This window comes from Rhinopithecus bieti, unplaced genomic scaffold (genome assembly GCF_001698545.2).
Source record: "Rhinopithecus bieti isolate Rb0 unplaced genomic scaffold, ASM169854v2 scaffold_11938, whole genome shotgun sequence".
Taxonomy (NCBI): domain Eukaryota; kingdom Metazoa; phylum Chordata; class Mammalia; order Primates; family Cercopithecidae; genus Rhinopithecus; species Rhinopithecus bieti.
In genome coordinates this window covers 513,381-539,764 of record NW_016806961.1, presented here as the reverse complement: position 1 = coordinate 539,764, position 26,384 = coordinate 513,381, and the positions used below count along the sequence as shown (strand labels likewise).

Genomic DNA, 26,384 nt, shown 5'->3' with positions numbered 1-26,384 from the left:
CATTAAAAGCTTTTGGGGAAAAAATTATCATCCTCAAAATATGCGGAAAAAACAAGGAAAGAAAACCAAATGGATTTGTCCTCCTGGGACTCCTTCTAACATGCTCCTTTGAGCTCCAGCTGCCTCATTCCCACCTTTGATTTTGATTTTTCAGCATAGCCCACTAACACCTCAAACAATACCTGGCTGTCCTCATTCAATGTTTAATATCTACTTTTTTAAGAGAATGAATGAAAAGCAAGAACCTTACATGGAGAATAATTATTCAGACCTCATGTGCCATTCCGCACAACATGCCACTTTAGGAAACCCAGGAAATGATATGCTTCAGAGTACCCAATTTCTTCACCAAGAACCAGCATATTAAAAAAAAAAAAAAAAAAAAAACCTGAGCCTAGTAAAACTCCTCTAAGACTTTTAATCATCACCACGGATGGCAGAAGTGGGAGATGAATAAGAGCCAGCACTGTGTCATAAAGGATGAAGGCACATAAATAATTATTGTGTGATGACATAATGAATCAGGACTGTGTCTAGAATACAGTGGGCACGCGCTAATATTCAACCAAAAACACGTTCAACTTCATTCTCCCTACCATGATGTCCCTCACCCTTTTAAAAAAATGTTAATTGACTAACTAGACACTATGTTCAAATTTAAAGGAAGATTACCAAAAAAAATAGCTATCTTCCAGTTGCTTAAAATCTGGAGCACTCATGTGATCATACTTATCAATGTTATGAAGACAGAACTGTGAAATAAATGAAGAGGAGAATATTTGTGTTGTTTAGAGGTCAAGATATGGGTGTGAAAAGCAGAGAATACATAAACTCTCTGATGGCAAGTTTTGCCAATGGGGAATGCAGTACTTTTTTTGCGAGTTCCTGCAGGGAAGTGTCACGGAGGGGATTTAATCTCAAGAGTTGGTTAAAAGGTATCTTCATGGGATGGAGCGGGGAAAAGTGCTACTTTAGAAAAGCCCCAGAAGCCAGAGCAGTGGCCCAAGAGCAGAGTGAATAATGAGGCAGGGAAGAAAGTGAAAGTGAAGTATTGGTGGATTGACAGATGTAAAACCAGGGAGTTATAGAGTGCTGTTTAGTGTCAGTAGTGAGACAGATATAATCATTTCGATAGTGATGGGAAGAGGCTGGTGCTAGAAACCTCCAAAAGACAAGTCTACAATAGTCAACATGACAAATTCTACACTAAGGAACTGATAACAGAAACAGAGAGGATGGGATTAACAGGAGACAGGTTTGTAATATTATGAGAGAGACACATATAGGCTTTCATCCACAGTTCCTGGCTCATGACTCCCATAGTCCTTGTTACAATCTTTTGTTATTTAGGGGCGCTCCAGGATTTAGAAGCAGGCCTTGAAAAACAGAATCTCTCTCTCTGACCTCCTCCTGCCCTCCTTTCATCTGCTCAAGGCAGGACTCTAATCTTCCCTCACCTTTCTGACTTGGAGCTAGCCATAAAGAAATTTCCTCTGCCTTGTCTGATTACAGGTCAGAAGACCCCATTTCAGAAGGGGTCCTGCCCCATAACCTGGAGGAATGAATGCTACACAAAGAGGCCAAGAAGGATCTGAACAGGCAGGCCTTGCTGGGATCCCCCACTCAGTCTATGAGGATTAGATGACAGCCTTTTTGTGCAATCCCATTTCTACATGGTTGTTGATCATGCCTATCCAATGGAGTCTCCATGAAAGGCCCCAAGAGGACAGAGTTCGGAGAGCTTCCGTACAGCTGAACACGTGGAGGATCCTGGAGGGCGTGGAGCTCGCAACCCTTCCCCCGTACCTCGCCCTATGCATTTCTTCATCTTTATCCTTTGCAATGTCCTTTAGAATAAAGCGGCAAATGTGTTTTCCCAAGTTCTGTCAGCAGCTCTAGCCAATTAATTGAACTCAAAGAGGGGGTTGCAGGAACCCCACTTTGAAACTAGTCAGTGAGAAGCTCCAGAGGCCTGGACTTGCAACTGGTGTCTGAAGAGGGGATATTCTTGGGGACTGAGCCCCCCGCCTGTGGGATTGAGTCCTACCTCCAGGCGGATAGTGCCGGGACTGAACGGGAGGACGCCCAGTGGTGTCCACTGCAGAACTGACTGCTTGCTTGGTGATGGGGAGAAAGCCCCCACACATCTGGTCACAGAAGTCTTCTGTGGTATTGACGGTTGTGGTGTGAGAGTGGAGGAAAGACAATTTGAGTTTTTCCATATTCAGGTTAGAGAAAGAAGTGGCAAAATGTGGCTGGGCATAGTGACTCACACCTGTAATCCCAGCACTTTGGGAGGCAGAGACAGACAGATCATTTAAGGTCAGGAGTTCGAGACCAACCTGGCCAACATGGTGAAAGTCCATCTTTACTAAAAAAAAATACAAAAATTGGCCTGGAGTGGTGGTGTGCTCCTGTAATCTCAGCTACTCGGGAGGCTGAGGCAGGAGAATCCCCTGAACCTGAGAGATAGAAGTTGCAATAAGCTGAGGTGGTGGCACTGCCTCCAGCCTGGGCAACAGAGTGAGATTCCATCATCTCAAAAAAAAAGAGTGGCAAAATGTGACAACTGATGTTAGAGCAGAGATTCTGATGGGAGCTCTTATCATGGGAACAACTCTGAGAGAAAAGGCTGCAATGGGAAGAAGAGGAAGATATCCCATATTGAAGTCTCATGGGAATGAACCAAGAGAACAGATTAAGGATCAGCAAATAGAGCTGGCTACTAAATATACGTAAGTAATTGATCCCATGAAAACAGATTACATTGCCTAAGGCCTCAGGCAAGCCCCCTAGTTTCTCCCCTTCCACTCGGAAGTGGTCGGGTATGACTTGCCCACACAACACACTGCATATAAGAAGTTCAAGGCCGCACCTGTTGGCTAACATCTGTAATCCCAGCATTTTAGGAGGCCAAAGCAGGTGGATCACTTGAGTCTAGGAGTTCAAGACCAGCCTGGGCAACATGGCAAAACCCTGTTTCTACAAAAAATATTAAAAAGTTAGCCAGGGGTGGTGATGCACACCTGTAGTCCCAGCCACCAGGGAGACTGAGACGGGAGGATCATCTGAGCCTGGGAGGTCAAGGCTGCAGTCAGCTGTGAGTGCATCACTGCATTCCCGCCTGGGTAACAAAGCAAGACTGTCTCAAAAAAACAAAAAAAGGTAGTTCAAAAAGAAGATAAAGTAGATTCAGTTTGCAATAGACTTAAATAAATTAAAAATTATCCTATCTCTTTGCCTCCCCAAAAGTCATAAAATACTTCAGGGTAACATCGATTTGGGCTGGTGATCAATTTTTACAATGCTGTCTTCAAAGTCAATGAATAAAGAAGCCAGCATTCCCAAAGTAGTCTTCCATCAATCAATCTAAACAATGCCAGGGTCTGGCTGCCAACAGCTAAGCAGATAACCTCTCTGGTGGTGGATTTCAATGGAGATGTGAGCTCTAGCTGACTCTCGCCATACCCAAAAGCCATGTCCCAATGAAGCTGCTTAACATTAAATTTTTGGTAATCAACTTACGCTTCCCCACAGATTTCATACTTTTAGAGATGCTTTCCCTCACTTCTGGATAGCACTTTAACCAGACTTCTTAACATTTTAGCTTTACTTTGTTTTTTTCTCTCCCTCTCAGTCTAGGTACTCAGCAATCTGTGAAACACCTACATAGGCTAGAAATACTCAGAAGAGGAACGTTTCAAATTGCAACTAGTCATGAGTGCATTTCTTTGCAAAGCTGAATTTGGATATACCCAGTTTTTCACCCCAGTGGATATTCCCCAGGAAATTTTTTTTTTTCTTTTTTTTTTGAGACTGAGTCTCACTCTTTTGCCCAGGCTGGAATGCAGTGGCGCAATCTCGGCTCACTGCAACCTCCGCCTCCTGGGTTCAAGGAATTCTCATGCTTCAGCCTCCCAAGTAGCTGGGATTATAAGTGCGCATCACCATGCCCAGATACTTTTTTTGTATTTTTAGTAGAGATGGGCTTTTACCATGTTGGCCAGGCTGGTCTCGAACTCCTGACCTCAAATGATCCCCCCACCTTGGCCTCTCAAAGTGCTGGGATTACAGGCATGAGCCACCACACCTGGCCCAACCAGGACACATTTAAATAATAGCAAAGGAGGTAGCTCATCAGCACCTGCTTGCTGTAGGCCCAGGCAACCCTTCCCTTTCAGTACCTTCCCCCATGAATTACCTACACCCAATAACATATCAGACTAGATTCATTCTTTGCTGCCTTCCCAATCTCTTTAGTATCCTTTTCTCCAAGCTTTTTTTTTTTTAGAGATAGGGTCTCACTCTGACGCCCAGGAGGGAGTACAGGGGTATAATTATAGCTCACTATAAGCTTGAACTCCTGGGCTCAAGCAATCCTCCCACCTCAGCCTCCCAAGTAGCTGCGATTACAGGTGCACACCACCATACCCAGCTAGTTTTTTGGGTTTTTTGTTTGTTTGTTTGTTTGTTTGTTTGTTTTGGCAGAGACAGGGGTCTTGCTATGTTGCCCAGGCTAGTCTTGAACTCCTGGCCTCAAGTGATCCTCTCGCCTCGGCCTCTCAAAACTTTCCTCCAACAGTGAGAAGATTTATTCTTAAATTTTTATTATGAAAATTTTTACATGCACCAAAGTAGTAATATAAAATTAACTCTCACATGCCCATCATTGGCCCCGACAACTAGCCACTCCCACTCTCATTTCATCCACACCCATCCCTGCCTTGTTTGCTTCTTTGTTCATTATTAAAATCAGACATCATATCACTTAGCCCATAATAACTGCAATAAGTATTTTCTAATATAGAATTTCTCAGCTGTGGCACTACTGGCATTTAGGATTGGAAAATTATTTGTTGTGGGGGGCTGTCATGTGTATTACAGGGTGTTTAACACATCCCTGGCCTCTACCTACCCACTAGATGCTAATAGTACCCCCAAGTCATGACAATCAAAAATATCTCCAGAGAATAGCTTGAACCCAGAATTGGAAGTTGCAGTTAGCCGAGATCATGCCACACTGCATCCCAGCCTGGGCAATAGAGCGAGATTCCATCTCAAAAAAAAAAAAGTCTCCAGAGATTGCCAGATGTCCACTGCGGGGCCAAATCATTCCCAGTTGAAATCTACTGTTCTAACATATAAACACTTTATATATATATACAATGACTTTTTTAAAAACATAACCGCGTTTTAAAAACTCTCATCACACTTGACAAAATTAACAGTAACGCCTTAACATTATCTAATACCATGCCTGTGTTTGGTTTTCTCTAAGTGTCCCAAAAATGTCTCTTTATAATTGGTTTCTTGAATCAGGATCCAACCAAGGTCCACACAATGTTTTGGTTCATATGTCTCTTTTAACCTATAACTCTCTCTCTCTCTCTCTCTTTAATGTCATTTATTGGTTTAAGAAATTGGATCATGCATTCTCATAGAATTTCCCACATTCTGGAGTTGGTTGATTGCAACCTTGTGGCATCATTTAACACGTTTCTCTGTCCCCTGTGTTTTCTGTTGAATTGGCAGTTAAATGCAAGGCCTTCCAGGCATTCATGTGGAATTCTTTTGGCAAGGATATTGCCCGGGATGTGCTCTCTGCTTCCTACTGCATGACATTAGGGGGCATACAATATCTGCCTGTCTTCTTTCCTATGATACTGAGTGATTCACAGGTTCCAACCGTATCAGCCTGATCCCTCTGCCATAAAGTTCCCTCCAATCACTTAATGGATTCAGCAGCCATTGATGATCACTGTCTAGAGCCATTATTTCATTAAAGCTGCAAAACGGTGGTTTTTCTAATTTAATCATTCCTTCTACCTTTATTAGCACATCAACAATTTGGATACCCTCACATACAACTCAAATAGAAAGGCAGGATAAATGCTTGGTGCTTTCCCTGTATTTAGCAACATTCGGAGTAATGAGCTGGGGCCTCAGCAACCTTCAGGAGTGACCAATGAGATGGCTTTTCAGCATCATTATAGACTCATGAATTTTTATATATTTGCTATGCTCCAAGCCACTGTAATCTTTCTGCTGCTCAAACTGTTCCCTGGCCCACTGCAGTTGCTCACACCTGTAATTCCAGCACTTTGGGAGGCTGAGGTGAGCAGATCACTTGAGGTCAGGAGTTGGAGACCAGCCTGGCCAACATGGTGAAACTTCATCTCTACTAAAAATACAAAAAATTAGCTGGGTGTGGTGGCACATGCCTGTAATCCCACCTACTCAGGAGGCTGAGGCAAGAGAACCACTTGAACCTGGGAAGCAAAGGTTGCAGTGAGCCGAGATCATGCCATTGCACTCCAGCCTGGGCAACAGAGCAAGACTCCATCTCAAAAAAAAGCCAAATAAACAACCAAAAAAAAAAAAACTGTTCCCTCTTAGGCCAGTGGAAGCCCCTCTATCAAATATTCTTACCGAAAACCAGCAATGTCAGAATCTATCTTAGCCTTTGGAGCTGTTTTCTGGTTTACAGGGGCTGAAAGAAAAAACACAAACCCACCACCACCACCCCCTACTGAGAAAGCTAAGAAACATATCCAGGAGGTGGATGATATTCTAAAGGACAATGACCTAGGTTCTTCATCNCCACCATTCTACTTTGTGTCTCTATGATTTTCACTCCTCTAAATACCTCATATAAGTGGAATCATACAGTATTTGCTTTTTTGTGATTGACTTATTTCACTTAGCGTAATGTCCTCTAGGTGCATCCATGGATTTTTAAATACATTTTGAAAATGTCTTGCAATGACATTCTTCTTACGTTATCTATTATTGTTTTTCTTATATTATCTAGTATTATATATTTATTAATAGATTCCTAATGATCTAACTTCCATTGGTAGATTAATTCCTGCTCAGTCACAATATTCTTTTAACAAGTTCTGAATTCAATAAAGTGATATCAGATTCAAAACATGAATATATATATATATATATATATATATGAATGTTCCAAATTTTCTCATTTGAAAAAGCTTAAGCCTATCTCCATAGCTGACTATACTCCAGAATATGAGTGACTTTAAATCCAACTGTTGAGGAGTGTTGGCAAGGAAGTAGAGGAAGATCTCTTACATATTCACTGTTGCTGGGAATATAAAATGGGACAACCACTTGGGAAAAGTTTGGGAGTTTCTTGAAAAGTTGAACATATGCCTACCCCATGATGTAGCCATTTCACCCCTAGATGCTTATCCAAGAGGAATGAATGCACACGTCCAGAGACTTGTACAGGAATGATAAACGTAACTTTATTTCAAACAGCCAAAAGCTGTAGACAACCCAAATTGTTCATCAGCAGGGGACTGGATAAACAAATTGTGGTATATCCATTCAATGGAATACTACTCAGCAATCAAAAGAAATGAACTGTGATACCTCCCACAGTATGGATGAATCACAGAATAATGTTGAGTGAAAGAAGACAGACAAAATAAGTATATACTGTATGCTTCAATGTATGTTGAAATTTAGAAAATACAAACTACTGTAAGAAGAAGGACATCAGTCATTGCCTGGGGATGAGGGAAGGGATGGGGAGGAGTGGAAGGGGCAGAAAGAAACTCTTTGGGGTGATGAACAAATATGTTCATTATCTTGAGCCTAGTGATAATCTCACAGGTTCATGTCAAACTTAATATACATGTGACATATTATATGTCTATTATTCCTCAACAAATTTGTTTCCAACTGTTGGGAAGTGAGATATTTTGTCCCCAATCCTTCTGTGGTCTAAGGAGCTTACACTCAGGTTCCTTCACTCCAAAAAGCATTAGTGTTGAAGAAACACACACATTTAGTCTCATTCTTCTGTTTTGTTGTTGTTGTTGTTGTTGTTGTTGTTTTGGTTTTGTTTTGTTTTTAATGGAGTCTCGCTCTGTTGCCCAGGCGGGAGTGCAGGGGTGAGATCTCTGCTCACTGCAACCTTCACCTCCCAGGTTCAAGAGATTTTCCTGCCTCAGCCTCCCTCCCGAGTAGCTGGGATTACAGGTACATGCCACCACATCCGGCTAACTTAGGTACATGCCACCACATCCGGCTAACTTTTGTACTTTTAGTAGAGATAGGGTTTTGCCATGTTGGCCAGGCTGGTTTCGAACTCCTGACCTCAGGTGATCTGGCCACCTTAGCCTCCCAAAGTGCTGGGACTACAGGCATGAGCCATCGCACCTTGCTAGTCTCACCCTTCTACTCACTCCTCCAATAAGGAAGAAGGAGGTTATCTGGCTCATGAAAAGTAGACATTTATTTGGCCATGTTATACTAGAAGGCAGAATTACTATGTCTTGAAAGTAAGGGCCAAACTTAAAACTTCCTCTTTTACTGCCTAGGCACAGGCGTAGCAGGCACTCAACCAACCGGCCTTGTCCTCCTTATTTCCATCAGGCCCCCTGTTGTGGCAAGGCGCCCCCGTTCATGAAGGAAGGCCACCATTCTTTTCTGTCGGTAGGATGGGCAAATTTACCAGAGCCCTGTGTCAGAGCTTACTGAGTGCTTGCCTTGCCAAGAATAAAGTGGGTATTTTGGTCCCTATCTGGCTATCTGTTCTTTGTGTGTGTCCTTTATAAGTCAGAATTTTGAAGTGCTGGAAGGGTGGTCTTAGATCCCAAACTGCCAATGCTATAGCTGAATGTTCCATCACCACGGATGAACAGAGTTAGCTATATTTATTTTCTCTGAAGTGAGACACCAGAAATCATTTCCAAATTCTCAGTCATGAACCACCTGGGCCTCTAACTCTTTGTCCTGAGGCTTTCATCTCTTTTGATTCCTGCCAACCGCCCTCTTTAGTTCTATCCAAACTTCACCCTCAGAAAATGAGCATAACTGCAATCACCATACTCACAGAATTGATTAGAAAGTTGGCTGCTGAATATAGTCCCAGATGTTTAATATAATTTTGAATCTTTGGCCAAATCATTTCCACGTTTGCTTGGTTGTGAAAGGTTTTCCCGCAAGTGAGAATTTAAGGGTTGAAGACTCCAATTTATGGGCTCTCCAAGAAACCCACTCTCTGTTTCCCATCTTCCCCCAAAAAAGGCATTAATTTATCTCACTTAGAAATGATTTACCAAACTTGCATTTGGCATTGCACTGTTGGCTTGCACTAAGAAGCCCGGAAGGAAGCAGTCCTATGGAAATTGCCAGGGTACGTTTCCAAAGGATGGGGCCCACCAGGTGACAGGGGGTCTCATTTATGGGAAACTCAATGGTGAAATTCCTCAGGGCTCAGTATTCAGAAAATTGGGTCTCCTCTGAGCAAAGCATTCTGGACTTTTTTCTCATAGGACTGGGGCTTTTGTAACTGTTAATATTCTCCTTTCTGTTTTGGTCACTGGGAGACTGAGAGTCCCAAATCATTCTTCCTTTGGCAACTTGACAGGAACTTCCTTGTTTTTACTTTTAACCCTGACTTTATTTCCCTATCCTCATACTCCTTTCATCTAGATATCTCTATTTATTCATTGTTATATTTTTAATATTGCAATTATCTCTAGAATAAGTTGTCCTCAATTTATCTTGGAATAAAGTAGAATATTACATATTTTTAATATCTCCAGAAGTAGCTTCTAAATTCAGACTAGAGGGGAAAATCCTGTAATCCCAATTCATAAGCATTTAGCTCTTTTGGCCTATTTTTTCTTATCAATAATTTGCCTTCTAAAACAGAACAGCCCCAAGAGACACACAAATATTTGCCTACATATCCCATAAGAGATAATAAGAGCTACTGACTATATCTCTTCATTATTCCTTTTTTGTTTTAGTAGGTGGTGCCCACATGCTCCTGGTCTAGTAAGTTGAATTTCTACCATCATTACTTTACCATCCCACCCCTCTTGCTCCCCTTCCCGTCCACGCTGATACTCCAAACAGACTCAACTCCTCTTCCTCACTTCTTCCTGCCTCTGAAGTAAGTGAGTGTCCAAAAGGAAGATACATTTAAGGACCAACCAAGCCTAACAGAGAAGCATATCTACCATCCTCATGGAACTAGCTTAGAAAACAAAACACGACCAGATAACTGCTCAAATGACAGGAAGCCCCAAACAAGAAGAACTTTAAAAGGCCCCAAACAAATGAATACACAAACAAGATGAACTTTAAAAGGCCCAAAACATCACGACTGTAATCCCAGCACTTTGGGAGGCCGAGGCAGGCGGATTACCTGAGGTCAGGAGTTCAAGACCAGCCTGGCCAACATGGTAAAATCCCATCTCTACTAAAAATACAAAAAATTAGCCAGGTGTGGTGGCGCATGCCTGTAATCCCAGCTACTTGGGAGGCTGAGGCAGAATTGCTTGAGCCCAGGAGGCAGAGGTTGCAGTGAGCCAAGATCATGCTGCTGCACTCCAGCCTGGCTGATAGAGCGAGACTCTGTCTCAAAAAAAAAAAAAAAAAAAAACCCCCAAAACAAATACGTGCGTGCTCACACCACACACACACACACACACACACACACAGACACACACACACACACACACACACAATGCACAAGCCATTGAGATAATGCAATTCTACAGGCAGGACACTAAATAAAATCAACGAAAAATAATTAATGTTAAAATCATGATATTAGCTGTGGCCTTGTTTAAAAAAAAAGCCATAAGGGGTTTTCATTTGGGAAGAAGAGCACTGCTTATCAGAAACCAATGGCAGAGTGGCAGATTCGAAGGATAAGCATGGCAGGGCCATGCTTAAATGAATGAAGTATAAAGACTGCTTCATTCAATTTGGCTGGGTGCGGTGGCTCAAGCTTGTAACCCCAGCACTTTGGGAGGCCGAGGTGGGTGGACTACCTGAGGCTGGGAGTTCAAGACCAGCCTGATCAACATGGAGAAACCCCATCTCTACTAAAAATACAAAATTAGCCAAGCGTGGTGGTGCATGCCTGTAATCCCAGCTACTCGGGAGGCTGAGGCAGGAGAATCCCTTGAACCCGGGAGACAGAGGTTGCAGTGAGCCAAGATCATGTCATTGCACTACAGCCTGGGCAACAAGAGCGAGACTCTGTCTCAAAAAAAAAACAATTACTGAATTCTTGGGAGGCAGCATAAAGATGTTGTTAACAGGATAGGTTGTGCTAGTGTTATAGGAGCATAGAATATTCTGGAAAGTTCTATGAGAAACTGACAATAGTGCTTTGCTTGAGGGAGAGGGGTTGGGCATGGGGTGGGAAGGAGGCATTTTTCACTGTATAACCTTCTGTATAATGTGAATTTTCTGCTATGGGCTATACCACTTTTTCAAATAAACAAAAGCAAAGAGAATTTGGAGTCAGGGAGACCTGAGTTTGACTCCTACCACTGCCAACTTCGGGCTCCATGACCTCATCTGTATTGTGGACTAGTGATAGAACCTGCCTCACAGAGGTTTTGGGAAGAATACATGGAACAATAATAAGCATAAAGCACTTTGCAGAGCTCCTGGCACATAGTAGGCACTCAATAAATGGCATGGTAATATCATACCTGTATAAACATGTTAGTGAAGAACACTTATTCCACCCTTAATTAAAAGCCAATATGGGACAACAGTAAAGTGGGGTTCGGAGAGTCAAGGAAATGTCTTTTTGCTATCATAAGGCAGACATTAGGTCAAACCACCATTTTGAAGGATATGAAGGATGTAATGTCTAAGAGAAAAGCTTTAAATTCCTCAAACAAGGCCTAAAACCCAGCAGTTCTAAGTAGTCCCATTCACCCATAGGACTCCTGAGCCAAAAAATGGCCTCCCCATACCTTAAGCCCGAAGACAAAACAAGGAAGACCCACAAAGATGAGCAAGGAACTCTGAGACTAGCATCTAATCTCTTCTTCTGGCAGGGCTTTGCAACTCTAATATGCACAAAAATCCCCTGCGGATCCTTATTAAAATGCAGCTTCTGACTCAGCAGGCCTGAGTCTCTGAAGCTCTAACAAGCTCCTAGGTGATGCCGATGCTGCTGGTCCAGGGACCACACTCTGAGTAGCAAGGTCCTACTGCCTCCACGTAATAGTTTCGCTGTTTGTTAACAGTGGCAGTATTGAGAGATTCAGATTACTGTGATGTTCCCTCTCCTGATAATAACCTGGCCAATTCTTCTAAATCAACAGTCCTCAAGTGAAGGTGACTGTAGCCCCCAAGAGGAGACCGGGCCATGTCTAGAGTCATTTTTGGTTGTTGCAACTGCAGGGAGAGGGTGCTACTGGTATCCATGGAGAAATGACAGGGATGCTGTTCAACGTCCTGCAATCCACACAACAGCCCCCACAGCAAAGAATTATCTGTCCCCAAATGTCAACAGTGCCAAGGTTGAGAAACCCTGTTCTAAATAAACAGAAAACAGGACACATCCTGAGTCTTCTCAATTCATCTTAAGACTAGGAATCCAAGATTAGAAGTGGGCCATCGATCCAACATTGTCCTTTCCCAGACTAGATCTGAGACATGCGGAGTGTTATAGGTTAGCAGGATGCTGTATGTGGGGAAGGGATCACCAGGTCACAGTCTATGGTCTGTATTTTGCTTAAAATCAAGCACATGTGGTTCAGTAAACCAGTGAGGGGAGGCCTACGAAGCATTAAACTTCCCACCATTTGGAGGTACAGCAATTTAACAGGACCACAGCTCTATTCAAGCAAAAGACCAGTTAGTTACCTTCATTGAATTTGGGTATGGCCCTACCTTCATTGAATTCAAAAAAATTTTTGAAGATCAAAGACTGTCTTCCCTAAATGGTCTTTTGTTTGAATAGAGCTGTGGTCCTGTTAAATTCAATGAAGGTAGGGCCATACCCAAATGTGTTCATCAATGGAGCCACAGCACCTGACATTGCACTTAACATACTGTAGAAATTCAAATATCAGAATGAATCATCAATTCAAAAATTCCTGCAATTCTAGGCTGGGCATGGTGGCTCATGCCTGTAATCCCATCACTTTGGGAGGCCGAGGGAGGATGATCACTTAAGCCTACGAGTTTGAGACCAGCCTGGGCAAAGATGGCAAGACTCCATCATTTAAAAAAAAAAAAAAAATTCAATTCCTGCCATTCTAAATGTTCTTAAATACACCTAGAAATTAAATTACTCCCTAGTGTGACATGGTTTATTATTTGCCATCATCACAAATATTATTACTTATAACAATGATGTATGCAAAGGCATATATGGTATTATAGAAAGAGCATGGGCTTTGGAATTACACAGACCTCCACTCAAATCCAGAATCCCTTATTCACCTGCCATATGACCTTGGCCAAGTTACCACGGTATCCACATCTGTAAAATGGGTATAATAATCCTTACATTTGACAGAAGTGTTTTGAAGGAGTATAGTGTAATGTACTTGTATGACTAGTGGTTAGCACAGAATACGTACTCCCTAAACAATATTGCCGACCATACTAAAGGACTAGAAAAAAAAAAACCCAAGGAGCTACATGGTGCTTAATTCCACACATAAAAATCTGTAACAGCTTCAGGTGAAATTCTTACAAATTTCTGTGTGTAGAATTAAGCACCATGTAGCTCCTTGGGTTTTTTTTTTTTTTTTTCTAGTCCTTTAGGATGGTCGGCAATATTGTTTAGTGGGCAAAAGATATGAACAGACACTTCTCAAAAAAAAGGCATTTATGCAGCCAACAGACACATGAAAAAATGCTCATCATCACTGGCCATCAGAGAAATGCAACTCAAAACCACAATGAAATATCATCTCACACCAGTTAGAATGGCAATCATTAAAAAGTCAGGAAACAACAGGTGCTGGAGAGGATGTGGAGAAATAGGAATGCTTTTATACTGTTGGTGGGACTGTAAACTAGTTCAACCATTGTGGAAAACACTGTGGCGATTCCTCGGGGATCTAGAACTAGAAATACCATTTGACCCAGCCATCCCATTACTGGATATATACCCAAAGGATTATAAATCAAGCCGCTGTAAAGACACATGCACACGTATGTTTATTGCGGCACTATTCACAATAGCAAAGACTTGGAACCAACCCAAATGTCCAACAATGATAGACTGGATTAAGAAAATGTGGCACATATACACCATGGAATACTATGCAGCCATAAAAAAGGATGAGTTCATGTACTTTGTAGGGACATGGATGAAGTTGGAAACCATCATTCTCAGCAAACTATCACAAGGACAAAAACCAAACACCGCATGTTCTCACTCATAGGTGGGAATTGAACAATGAGAACACTTGGACACAGGAAGGGGAACATCACACACCGGGGCCTGTTGTAGGGTAGGGGGAGGGATAGCATTAGGAGATATACCTAATGTAAATGACGAGTTAATGGGTGCAGCACACCAACATGGCACATGTATACATATGTAACAAACTTGCACATTGTGCACACGTACCCTAGAACTTAAAGTATAATAAAAAATATATATATATTTAAAAAAAAGAATTTCACCTGAAGCTAAGTTGGCACAGAATCCCTCTCCCCTAAACCAAAGACTGTCTTCCCTTAGGATTACTGAGCAACCATATTATACACTTGAGGTTTCATTTGCACCATTCAGGGCCAGTTAGCAAATACGCAGCAACAATCAAAACGATACCTATTTGGAAGAAGACTATCTCAGCATTTCATCAGCATGGGACCACCACTGCGTCACTGCCAGATGGAAACAAAATATATTTTCTGCTAACAAATGCTGAGGACCTGAAAAATCAGGATCATTTCTGTCTTTCTGAGAATAGCAAAAGAAAGACAACTCAAGAGAAAAAGCCCATGTCAGACGCAACAGACCATCTGAGTTCTCTAGCATGTTAGCCATAAATGTCCTAGGAAATAATCCGTGATCACCACTTGCATTATGCGTTTCTCACTGTTGAGATATGGCAGTCTTGGATAAAAGGTACAAGTGTGCTGGTTCCGTTGACGTCGCGATGCCTTGGGGGAAGATATTTCAAAAGACGTTGACAGAAGACAGCAAAACTTTCCCATGGATGGGAGCAGGTACACGATGCCAGGCAAGGTAGGTATAATCCCAAAGGGAAGAAAGAGGAGTTCTGATTGGCTTCAGCTTTCCTGAAGCCCAGAAAGATCAGGCTGGTTATAGCCAGAATCCAGCCCAGTATCTGAAACATCGCCGGAACGGCACAGCCAGGGCAGCTGGTACGCTTAGGAAACCCCCCACTGAAACTTGGAAAGCAGCCTTGAAATAATGATAATAATAAACAAGCAGCTGAAAAAAACCAATCTTGTGGGAAGCTGGAAATGAAACAGAATAATGAGAGCCTAGTGACCCATGAGCGTAGCAGTCACTCATCACAGAGTGTTCGACTTGCTGGAAGAATAAGTATCCTGGAACTGGGTCAGATGCCTGGTTCACGGGGTGCTGCCTGCAGCAACCCCAAGGGGCAGGACCCAGGAGGGTACAGAAGCTACACCTGACCTCAGTGTCAATACAAAGGCACATCCTAGTTTCTCTCAGTAGCCACTCCCAGTTCTGTCATTCACAAATTTGCCAAGACCTTTCTTAAATTACATTTATATATCCTGCCGAGACCACCTCTTGAGATAATGAGTTTTAGAAGATTATTACCTGCTGTGTTAAGCAGTACTTCCTTTCATTGGTTACAACAAGAAAAAGAAGAATTGGGGGTGAAACCGCACAAAGGCTAATGTTGCTTTTAACAAGGGACAATCTCTTACTGCAAAAGGCGGAAATATTCAACAGCCTGGAACCACCAGGCATTTAAGCAGCAACCGTGAACTTGGGAAACTTAATGATTCAAAGTATTTTGGTTGATGAAAATCACTCAACATGTGTTTATGAAAAACCATACTAGATAAAAGTATAATTTATGTTTCAGTTACCTAGTTAGAAAATAGCTTAAAGAGCATGGAGTCAAGCAATGTTTTCAATCACAAATCTCTGAGTCGATTGCAAATAACGCAGGGATCAGAGGTTGGTGAAAAACAGGAAAATTTGCTAGGAGACAGTGAAGTTAATACCATGCCTCTCTGCATAGTCGGAAACTCCATAAAACCACCAAGAAAACGCACTACCAATCCTTAGTGGGCACGAAGATCCCACCTGCTGACTGAGCCACACTAAGTATCTAAACTAGGAGTAGTCCCATCAAATATAAATACCCTAACTGCAATATGGTACCATGGATTGATTCCTGGAACAGAAACGGGACATGAGTGGGAGAACTGGTAAAATCCAAAAAAAGTCTGAAGTGTAGTTAGCAGTAATGTACCAATATTAGTTTTGAAAAATAGTTTTTCAAACACTTAGTTTGACAGTGACACTGTTATGTAAGAGTTAACATTGGGGTCTGGGTGCGGTGTCTCACGCCTGTAATCCCAGCACTTTGGAAGGCCAATGCGGGTGGATCACCTGAGGTCAGGAGTTCAAGGCCAGCCTGACCAACATGGAAAAACCCTGTTTCTACTAAAAATAGAAAATTAGCCAGGTGTGGTGGCACATGCCTATAATCCCAGCTACTTGGGAGGCTGAGGCAGGAGAATCACTTGAACCCAGGAGGCAGAGGTTGCAGTGAGCTGAGATCACACCACTGCAGTCCAGCCTGGGCAGCAAGAGTGAAACTTCATCTCAAAAAAAAAATTTTTGTAAAGCAAATACATTTTGTGAGTCTTCAGAGTCACTACATTGGGAGCTGGGAGTCAAATACATTACGCCTAATTTATAAGTTAAACTTTATATAACACAGGTATGTATGCACAGCCTCCGAGTAGCTGGGACCACAGGCGTGCGCCACCATGCCCAGCTACTTTTTGCATTTTCAGTAGAGACAGGGTTTCACCATGTTGGCCAGGCTGGTCTCGAGCTCCTGGCCTCAGATGATCCGCCTACCTCGGCCTCCCAAAGTGCTGGGATTACAGGCGTAAGCGACCACGCCCGGCCCCCAGTGTTATACATAACAGTGTCACTGGGTTTCAGTCCTATCATCAGTTTCACACACCCACTGGGAGTCTTGGAACATATGCAACACAGATAGGAGGGCATTCACTGACTTACTTAGGTGGAGATATATTCTTAGGCATGATCAGCAAGTTCATGAATAAAAAAATTAAGTGCTTATTCAAGAAGATTACAGAGATAAAAAGGCAAGACAAGAAAAGATTAAATACTTGAATAGCTTCTAAAAGAAAGTCTATCAGATCTTTCCAAAAGCATAAAAGGAAGAATGCCCTGAAAATATATTACTGATTAAAAGGTCTGAACCTTGGAGATTTGGGGGGAGATGTCTATTTATTTAGAAAAATAAAGCAATGTGGCCACCCGAATAATAAAAACATTTGCCAAGAAAGATTTATGGAAATGCGACCTACTTAAATATTTCAGCAGGTTAGAGAAACCATCAAAATGGCTTACAACTGGACAATACTGAATTTTTACCATACTATGTCCTAGCTGAAGGTGCAAGCAATTATAACACATCTCCAATCAGAAGCCTGGTTTTGACACCTAGAAACAGATTCCATTTCCCAACCTCCCTCCATCACCAAAAACAAAACACATACTCAAACAGGACAACTGCTTTCCTACTGGCTCTAATCCATGCTGATCATTGGGTCCAGTTATTAGAAGACATTCAATCAACAACACATCCAAGAATTAAAAAGATTTTTAAAAGATCACCAACTGGTAAAAGAAAAAAGAGCATTGTGTGGTTTCTGTTGATAATAAACCCAGTCTTTGTTTTTAATGAATTCATTCAGTTTGCACTAACTGATTATAAAAAGTGATGTGTGAATGAATCTACTGTGCATATACATTATAGGTTTTACATGCTTGTGAGCAAAGACAAATATTATCGAGGGAAACAAATGAATAAACACAGGGAGGTGTTTACGGTTTTGGTTTAAACTCAGCCATTAGCAGAACAACCTGGGCATGTTGCCTAATCTGAGTCTTTTTCCTGATATGTGAATGAAATATCTAGATCCACTTTTTTGGAAGCAATTGTGTCAAATCAAGTGACAACCTTCAAACTCCATTAATCTGTGCCTCTAACTTACTGAGGGACACTATTCTAAAGGCCACATAAACACAGAGTTTGATAAATGACCCAGTTCTACACAAACAATTTTAAAGCAGAATTATTACTCAAAGACGGCTATATCATTAGCCTTTAATACTCGTGTAGATAATTACAGCCTTTATTTATATAATTTACCGAAGCTTCTTTGGGCCAGAATAATCTCACATCTCTCTTGAGTGTTTCATAATCCCAACATCCCAAATTACGGAAAATAGCCCTACTTACAGTTACGAATGTTATTCCAGTCGATTTTAGAGAAGAAAGGATGGCAGCAAAGACCTTCAAACTTCAGTCTCTCTTTCTGGCCACACAACAAACTTTGAATCAGATCAAGAAAGTCACTGCTCACTTTGGGGTCATCTGGAAACTTCAAAAACCGCTGTTCCAAAAAAACAAAAGAATTATTTCCTTAGCAGGGATTCCGTTTCTCATGCCTCAAAGTGAAGAAAGTATTTCTCATATATGCAAGTTTCTTTTTTTGTTGTTGTTTTTTAGAGAAGGAAGTTTCGTGCCCTCTTCCCTTTGGACCAAAGGCATGTTCCCAAAATAAGCGGCCTGTTCACATCAATAGGCTTAGTTCCTTTGTAGGGGTTCAGCATCCTCCATGGCTTGACCCCGGCTCCCCTTCCCATCTCATCTCGCCACGCTCCCCATCTCTCTCTTTGCTGTCCAACAATGATGAGCTATTTAAAGCTCCCTGAACAAATCACGCTGTTCTCGCTGCTTTCCTTGGCTACCTTTTCTATCCTATAACTCCTTTCTGCATGTTCCCTCTGCACTCTACTTTTGCACCTACATATTGTGCTGTGATTTCAGTGTGATGAAAAATAAAGAAGGCAGAGAGGGCCTGCTTCTTCTGCTCATCCCTGTAAACCTGGTACCTAACAGTGCGTGGTATGATAATGCACTTGTTATTGAATGATTGAATGAGTGAGTGAGCTAAAGGGAAGGAAATAAATTAGTTCCAAGAGTCATCTAAGGGGAAATTTTCACTCAAGAGGAGGCACAAGAATAACAAATAATGTATTTACATAAAAATATGTATTAAGCATTCCCAAAAGATGAAAACTGGGTGAGATCCAAAACCTAGGAAATACGTTCCTTTTCCTTTTGGTTGAAACTAAAAAATACACATTTATCAGAGCCTTAAGAAATGAGCTTCATGAGCTGGGCACAGTGGCTCATGCCTGTAATCCCAATACTTCGGGAGGCCAAGGCAGGCGGATCATCTGAGGTCAAGAGTTCAAGACCAGCCTAGCCAACATGGTGAAACCCCATCTCTACTAAAAATACAAAAATTAGCCAAGCATGGTGGTGGGCACCTGTGATCCCAGCTACTCAGGAGGCTGAGGCAGGAGAATCGCTTGAACCCAGGAGGCAGGGATTGCAGTGAGCTGATATTGTGCCACTGCACTCCAGCCTGGGTAACAGAGTGAGACTCCATCTCAAAAAAATAAATAAATAAATAGGCTTAATGTAGTAGAAAGTACAGTTATTAGAAAATAGTTTTACGGCCAGGCGCGGTGGCTCAAGCCTGTAATCCCAGCACTTTGGGAGGCCGAGACGGGCGGATCACGAGGTCAGGAGATCGAGACCATCCTGGCTAACATGGTGAAACCCCATCTCTACTAAAAAAATACAAAACACTAGCCGGGCGAGGTGGCGGGCGCCTGTAGTTCCAGCTACTCGGGAGGCTGAGGCAGGAGAATGGCTTAAACCCGGGAGGAGGAGCTTGCAGTGAGTTGAGATCTGGCCACTGCACTCCAGCCTGGGTGACAGAGTGAGACTCCGTCTCAAAAAAAAAAAAAGAAAACAGTTTTACTATATATATATATATATATACACACACACACAGTAAAACACATATCTATATGTAATTGTATTTCTAATTCATTTCCTCAATTTTAATACCATATTCAATAGTTAGTACTAAGAAGGAGTATATCGAAAAATCAAGAGCATGGACTTCAGAGCCAGACTGCCTGTGTTATTTTAGGCAAGTTACTTTACCTTCAGTGCTTTGGTTTCCTCATTTATAAATGAAAATAATAATACTTACCTCACAGGGTTGCTTGAAGATTAACTAACTAACTAAAACTATACCTCCTCAATTCTAAGACTCACAGTTATTCATACTTACCAGCACTGAAATCAAGATGTATTTTATAATCAATAAAAGTATCATAGACTCACTGGCAGCAGTTTTTCTTTCTCAGCAGTACATAAAATAATGGTGTAGTCTTATCATTACTGGCAGCTGAGATTCCGTGAAATACAATTAATAAAATGTTTAGAAAAGCCTTTGGCACAGAGTTAAGTGCTATGTAAGTATTTGCTATTATTATTTTCTAGCACTGCTGAAACCCTCATTCACACAATTTTTAAATAACATCTAACATTCTATAAACATTAATTCACACGATACCTATAAAATATTCACACACACAATTTTTAAACAACATTCACTCACACAATTTTTTTTTTTTTTAAATGGAGTCTTGCTCTGTTGCCCAGGCTGGAGTGCAGAGGTGCAATCCTGGCTCACTGCAAGCTCTGCCTCCCGGGTTCACGCCATTCTCCTGCCTCAGCCTCCCGAGTAGCTGGGACTACAGGCGCCCACCACCACACCCGGCTAATTTTTTGTATTTTTTTTAGTAGAGACAAGGTTTCACCATGTTAGCCATGATGGTCTCCATCTCCTGACCTTGTGATCCACCCACCTCGGCCTCCCAAAGCGCTGGGATTACAGGTGTGAGCCACTGCGCTCAGCCTCATTCGCACAATTTTTAAATAACGTTTCTCAATATGATCTCGAAATCTTCTAAGGACTCTTTACCTGGAAATTCATGATGTTATTGAAGGTTCTGGCAGAGGTTCCCTCTGAGAAGGGGGATCTCCCATAAATCATCTCATAGGCAATCACGCCCACTGACCACCAGTCACAGTCCAGGCCGTAGGTGCCTTTTCCGTCCGCATTCATCACAGTCAGCACTTCAGGAGCCATGTAATCTGGGGTCCCAATTGGGAGTCTGGCATTCACCTAGAATCCCATCAATAAAATGAATACAGCAAACTTTCAATTATCCTCAAGTAGACTGCCAACAGCCACATTTCAGACACAAGCTGATTTGCCACTGATTACTATTCTCCCAGGCACTGAAACCTGCTGTCAAGTGGCACACTGTCAGGAAATGCAAACGCTTTACTAATTTAAAAAAAAAAAAAAAAAAAAAAAAAGCACAAAGCATATAATGTAATCCAAGGGCAAAAGGGCAAGAGTTGTGGATGATACACATACACCCTTTGGTGATACGAATGAGAGTTGGGAATGGAAGATGTGTTTTCTAATACAAGTTTTTGATATAATAGAACTTCTCTTATGATAACAACAAAATGGTAATAAACTCTAAAAATGAATCTAAAAGATCAACCTAACCATTACTAGAAAACTGGTGGTTGGCCAGGTGCAGTGGCCCATGCCTGTAATCCCAGCACTTTGGGAGGCCAAGGTGGGTGGATCATTTGAGGCCAGGAGGTCGAGACCAACATGGTGAAGCTCCATCTCTACTAAAAATACAAAAATTAGCCAGGCGTGGTGGTGCGAACCTGTGGTTCCCAGCTACTCAGGAGGCTGAGGCACAAGAATCGCTTGAACCCAGGAGGCAGAGGTTGCAGTGAGCCAAGATTGAGCCATTGCACTCCAGCCTGGGTGATAAGGTGACTGTTAAAGAAAACAAAACAAAACAAAACAAAACTGGTGGCTAACTGGCAATATAATATTACAAATCTCAAGTTCAAAAATTTGGAAAACTGCCTTTGGAATTAATGTTCCTACTTCAACCCACCCACAGGGCAAGACATGATAATTAACTTCCACCCAGGGCCCAAGGTTAATGAGTTCCTTTTCCTTACCCCTAACCCTTGTTCCTGTGATTCCCTCCCCCACTGTTCAGAACCCAGGGGCTTATAATTCAATGGCACCCAAGCACTTGACCTTGGCAAAGAAAGGTTAGGACAACACAGGAGGGCATTTTATAAAGCTAAATGTAATCCATTTAAAGGACCGACCTTTTTCTCTGAGACTTTGTCCTTCTGACTTTTTAGTGTTTAAATGTCCTTTGTTTCTTGATATGCTGTTGATGAAAGAAGTAGATTTTCTTCCCCTCATACCCACCCCTGTCTAGGCAGCTTAGTAAGCTGGCAACCCCTTTGGTCTTCAAAATTATTTTGACGTTTTACCGAGCCATGAAATTTGAAGTCTAGAGATTCTATCTCTAACTTTTCTCCCCATCAAAACAGAGAGGCCCTGATTTTAGTTATATAGTGTGTTGACCAGCTGTCTTATAACTCTGTATCATAATGGGCTTCTCTCAGGTCAGCAGTTATATGGTGCAAAAGAACTTTTTCCTCATTAAACAATGGTAAGTGCCCCTGAGTGAGCCAAGAGATTTTGTGGGTAAGGCCACGTACCTTGAAGGCTGGGCTTTACATCAAGAAAGTAAATTTGCTTTGCTTTAACCGGGTGTGGAGAGGAAAGTGAATGTTTAGTGAGGACATGATGAGGTCTCCTCTCCCCAGGGCTGATTCTGGATGAAGCTCTTCCAGCCTGTAACTTGAATCTCATCCATTCCTCAACCATGAGACTTTCTCATTATATGAAACAGACCTATTCTTCCCTCTCCTCTCTTCTCACCCCTTCCCTCAGGCCCACATTCTGATATAGGTTTTTCCAAGCCCTAAACTCAGACAGCAGTATGATACAACCATTCCTGACATGGATTGTCCACTGCTTTGGGCAATAAAACTTCCACTATAAATGCCCCTTCAAGAAAGCCAGATGTTCACACCATCCAAGAAACCTACAAGCAGGTCTGGCTTGATGAACAGAAGGGGAGACAAAGGGGAAAATATTTGGTCTAAGACAAAACCACAGGGTGACTTAAGCTTGAAGAACTGAAAGTAGTTTAAGTCAAGGAGAAGCCTTAATATGTTGGGAAATCTGGGCTGATTCTGTTTTTTTAATATGTATGTAAATGCTAAAGAGCTCAGCACAGGATTAGGATTAAACTAAAGGGTTTTGGTTAAAATGCACTGACAATAAGCAACAGATTTTTTTTTTTTTTTTTTGAGATGGAGTCTCTCTGTCGCCAGGCTGGAGTGCAATGGCACGATCTCAGCTCACTGCAACCTCCGCCTCCCAGGTTCAAGCAATTCTCTTGCCTCAGCCTCTTGAGTAGCTGAGACTATAGATGCGTGTCACCACACCCAGATAATTTTTGTATTTTTAGTAGAGATGGGGTTTCACCATGTTTGACCAGGATGGTCTCGATCTCTTGACATCGTGATCCAGCCATCTCAGCCTCCCAAAGTGCTGGGATTACAGGTGTGAGCCATGGAGCCTAGCCGCAATAGATACTTTTTAAATAACAAGAGAAGGAAAACTGTAACATCTTGATTTGACTAGATAATGAAAATGCTACTATATTGTTGATTAAATACTTATCCTTTATGTCTAATGACCTTGCAGGACCTAACTACACAACTGTCCAATACATACCATTTGCACTTATTGGATTTTGTTTTATTGCCACAGACTGTTCAGGAATATTCAGTTCTCCTTATTTGCAGCTCACAGGGCACAGTCACTTGTTTACAACCAAAGAATTGCAAAAACAGAATTGACTGGGGCATGTTTCTCAGGACGACCCAGCCAAACAGTATGAATTGCCAATGCCTCATTTTCAAACTAATGATGAGACTTATCAAAGAAAGATAATTCCCCAACGAATTTTTGCCCCCTAACAGATACATGATTATACACATTTATGCACAATCATTTTCTAATTTTCTACATTTTATTAATTTGTACTAGAAAGCTATGAAGGGAAAAATACCCACTGGCTTACTCTTTAAGTGCATAATAGTGATTAGCAAAGGCATTACTCTTTGTTAATTAACAAATCTCTAAGTGTGTAATGGTAATTAACAAAGGTTTTTAATGACAATTAATGACTGCTAAGTTCCCATTAGTCACTGACACCCAAGCACATTAAACCTGTTCAACATGTAATCTCACATGTCCTGATTATGATTTTGCAATATGCTTTCACTCTCCTCTGGTAGCAATTCAGCCAGCTAATCTGAGTGACATGTTAAAAGTGAACCTATAGTAGGGGCCCAGCCTGCCTGCAGGAGGACACTATCTGATAGGGCCCAGGTACTACTTAACTTAGTTAATTTTTTTTTAGACAGAGTGTTGCTCTATCACCCAGGCTGAAGTGCAAGTGCAATCTCAGCTCACTGCAACCTCCACCCCCGGATTCAAGCAATTGTCCTGACTCACCCTGCTGAATAGCTGGGACTACAGGCGTGCACACCCAGCTAATTTTTGTATTTTTTTTTTAGTAGAGACAGGGTTTCACCACATTGGCCAGGCTGGTCTCAAACTCCTGACCTCAGGTGATCCGCTCGCCTCAGCCTCCCAAAGCGCTGGGATTACAGGCATGAGCCACCGTGCCTGGCCAACTTAGTTAATTTTTACTGTATTGACAGGGAAGAAAATAAACAAGTTCAGAAGACTATATGAGAATGACTAGAAGAGTCTGCCATATTTTGGGAGAAAGGGGGAGAAGGAAAAGAAAGGAAGGAAGGAAGGAAGGAAAGCGGGGGAGAACTGAAAGAGGGAGAGAGGGAGGGAGAAAGAAAAGAGTGAACTTAGCAGATTCTTTTACTAACAAAAAGCAGATGAGGACGAAAGAAAACCAGTATCTTCCTCCTCCTAACTCCTTTCCATAAAATGCTTCAACGTGGTGAAACCCCATCTCTACTAAAAATACAAAAATTAGCCAGGCATGGTGGCAGGCACCTGTAATCCCAGCTACTCGGGGAGCTGAGGCAGAAGCATCGCTTGAACCCAGGAGACGGAGGTTGTAGTGAGCCAAGATCGCCCACTGCACTCCAGCCTGGGGGACAGAGCAAGACTCTGTCTCGAAAAAGAAAAAAAAAAAAAGAAATGCTTAAACATAAAACTATTTAAACCTAGCTTTACCCATCAAGCTGCCTAGGGCACATACCTGCAGAAGCAGGGGGAAAAGGAGTTCTCACTACGTTATTCCTCTTGTGGAAAATAAAGCTTTTCACTCCTACTTAAATCTAAAAAGGGCTATCTCTTCTGGGGTTGCAACTGCTAAATGGGGTTATCACTTACCATGCTATATAATGTGGTTTATCTACAATCTCTTTAGATCATTTTCATGATAGCCAAATGAGATAGATTGGAACTCAGCTGTTCACCATTCTTTGAGATTCTAATAAAGAGAAGTGGGTGACCTAAGTCACACAGCAGGTCCTACGGTCACTAGGCCCTGTGTTTACTAACAGAAAATACTCCAAAGCAACGTTCTGAATGAGAAGCTTGAAATAAGACAATGGATAATGGAAAACCGAACAGATCTAAGATTCACAGGTATCCAAAATACGAAGATAATATGTGGGGGTAATAGGGAAGGGACTGATTGATTTGGGGTAAGTAATATATGGTAGTTTCAGTAAATGTGGATTATATTTTATATGGTATACTATGAGTACAGGTAACATTTAGAACCTACTTTAGGCCTACAGACATTTCATTTAAAGGAAATATGTTTAACCCAATACCACTATTAAAAATATCCCCCCAAAAATTATAATTTTATATCCACACTTGACTTGATCTACTGTGCAGATTATTGCTCTTCTATAACAAAAGGGACTTTGTACTTAATGCAAAAAATTCCTTTTTATCTGCTTGTCACGTTCCAACCCTAAAAGCACAAGGGAAAAAAGAGAGGCAATATTCTCAAGTGTGTGGTATTGAGGTTCATGTCTCCTTGACCAAAATAATCAGAGATTGAGCCTTTGTTGCAAATAAACCTGGGAGGCTCCCTACCTGGAGTGAAGGTTGTTACAATTATATCTGAAAAGGGCAGTTTGAAGCACTGAAAAATACAAACTAGGAACCCTGTCTCTCCATCAAAAGCTCTGAAGAGAATGACCCCAGACACAGAGATAGGGTCTTATTCTTAATTCCTATTTATTTACCAAGCAGTAACTTTGGATCTTGATTAGTTTTCTGAACAGGTTTTCCTACTGCAAACGCATATTCCTGTCTAATTAATTAGCTTTCTGATGCTTCTCAACCTACTGCAGGCATGATCAACTAAGGGTTCTCAAATCCCACTTCCCCCAATCATCCCATCCCAGGCACATCTGGCAATGTCTAGAGACATTTTTGGTTATCTCAACTGGAGGAGAGGGTGCTAATGGCATCTAGGAGGAAGGGGTCAGGGAGGCAGCTCA

The 26,384-nt window shown here is 41.8% G+C and overlaps 1 protein-coding gene across 1 annotated transcript in view; it reads right to left on the bottom strand.

The window, feature by feature from the left end:
• Positions 1–26,384, bottom strand: part of CIT (citron rho-interacting serine/threonine kinase) — a 203,630-nt gene that overhangs the window by 124,789 nt on the left and 52,457 nt on the right. The window contains exons 7-8 of the mRNA XM_017879082.1: positions 20,884–21,087; positions 18,273–18,426 (exon numbers count right to left, since the gene is read on the bottom strand). Of these exons, the coding sequence (XP_017734571.1) occupies positions 18,273–18,426; positions 20,884–21,087 (358 nt within the window). The remainder of the gene's footprint in view (positions 1–18,272; positions 18,427–20,883; positions 21,088–26,384) is intronic.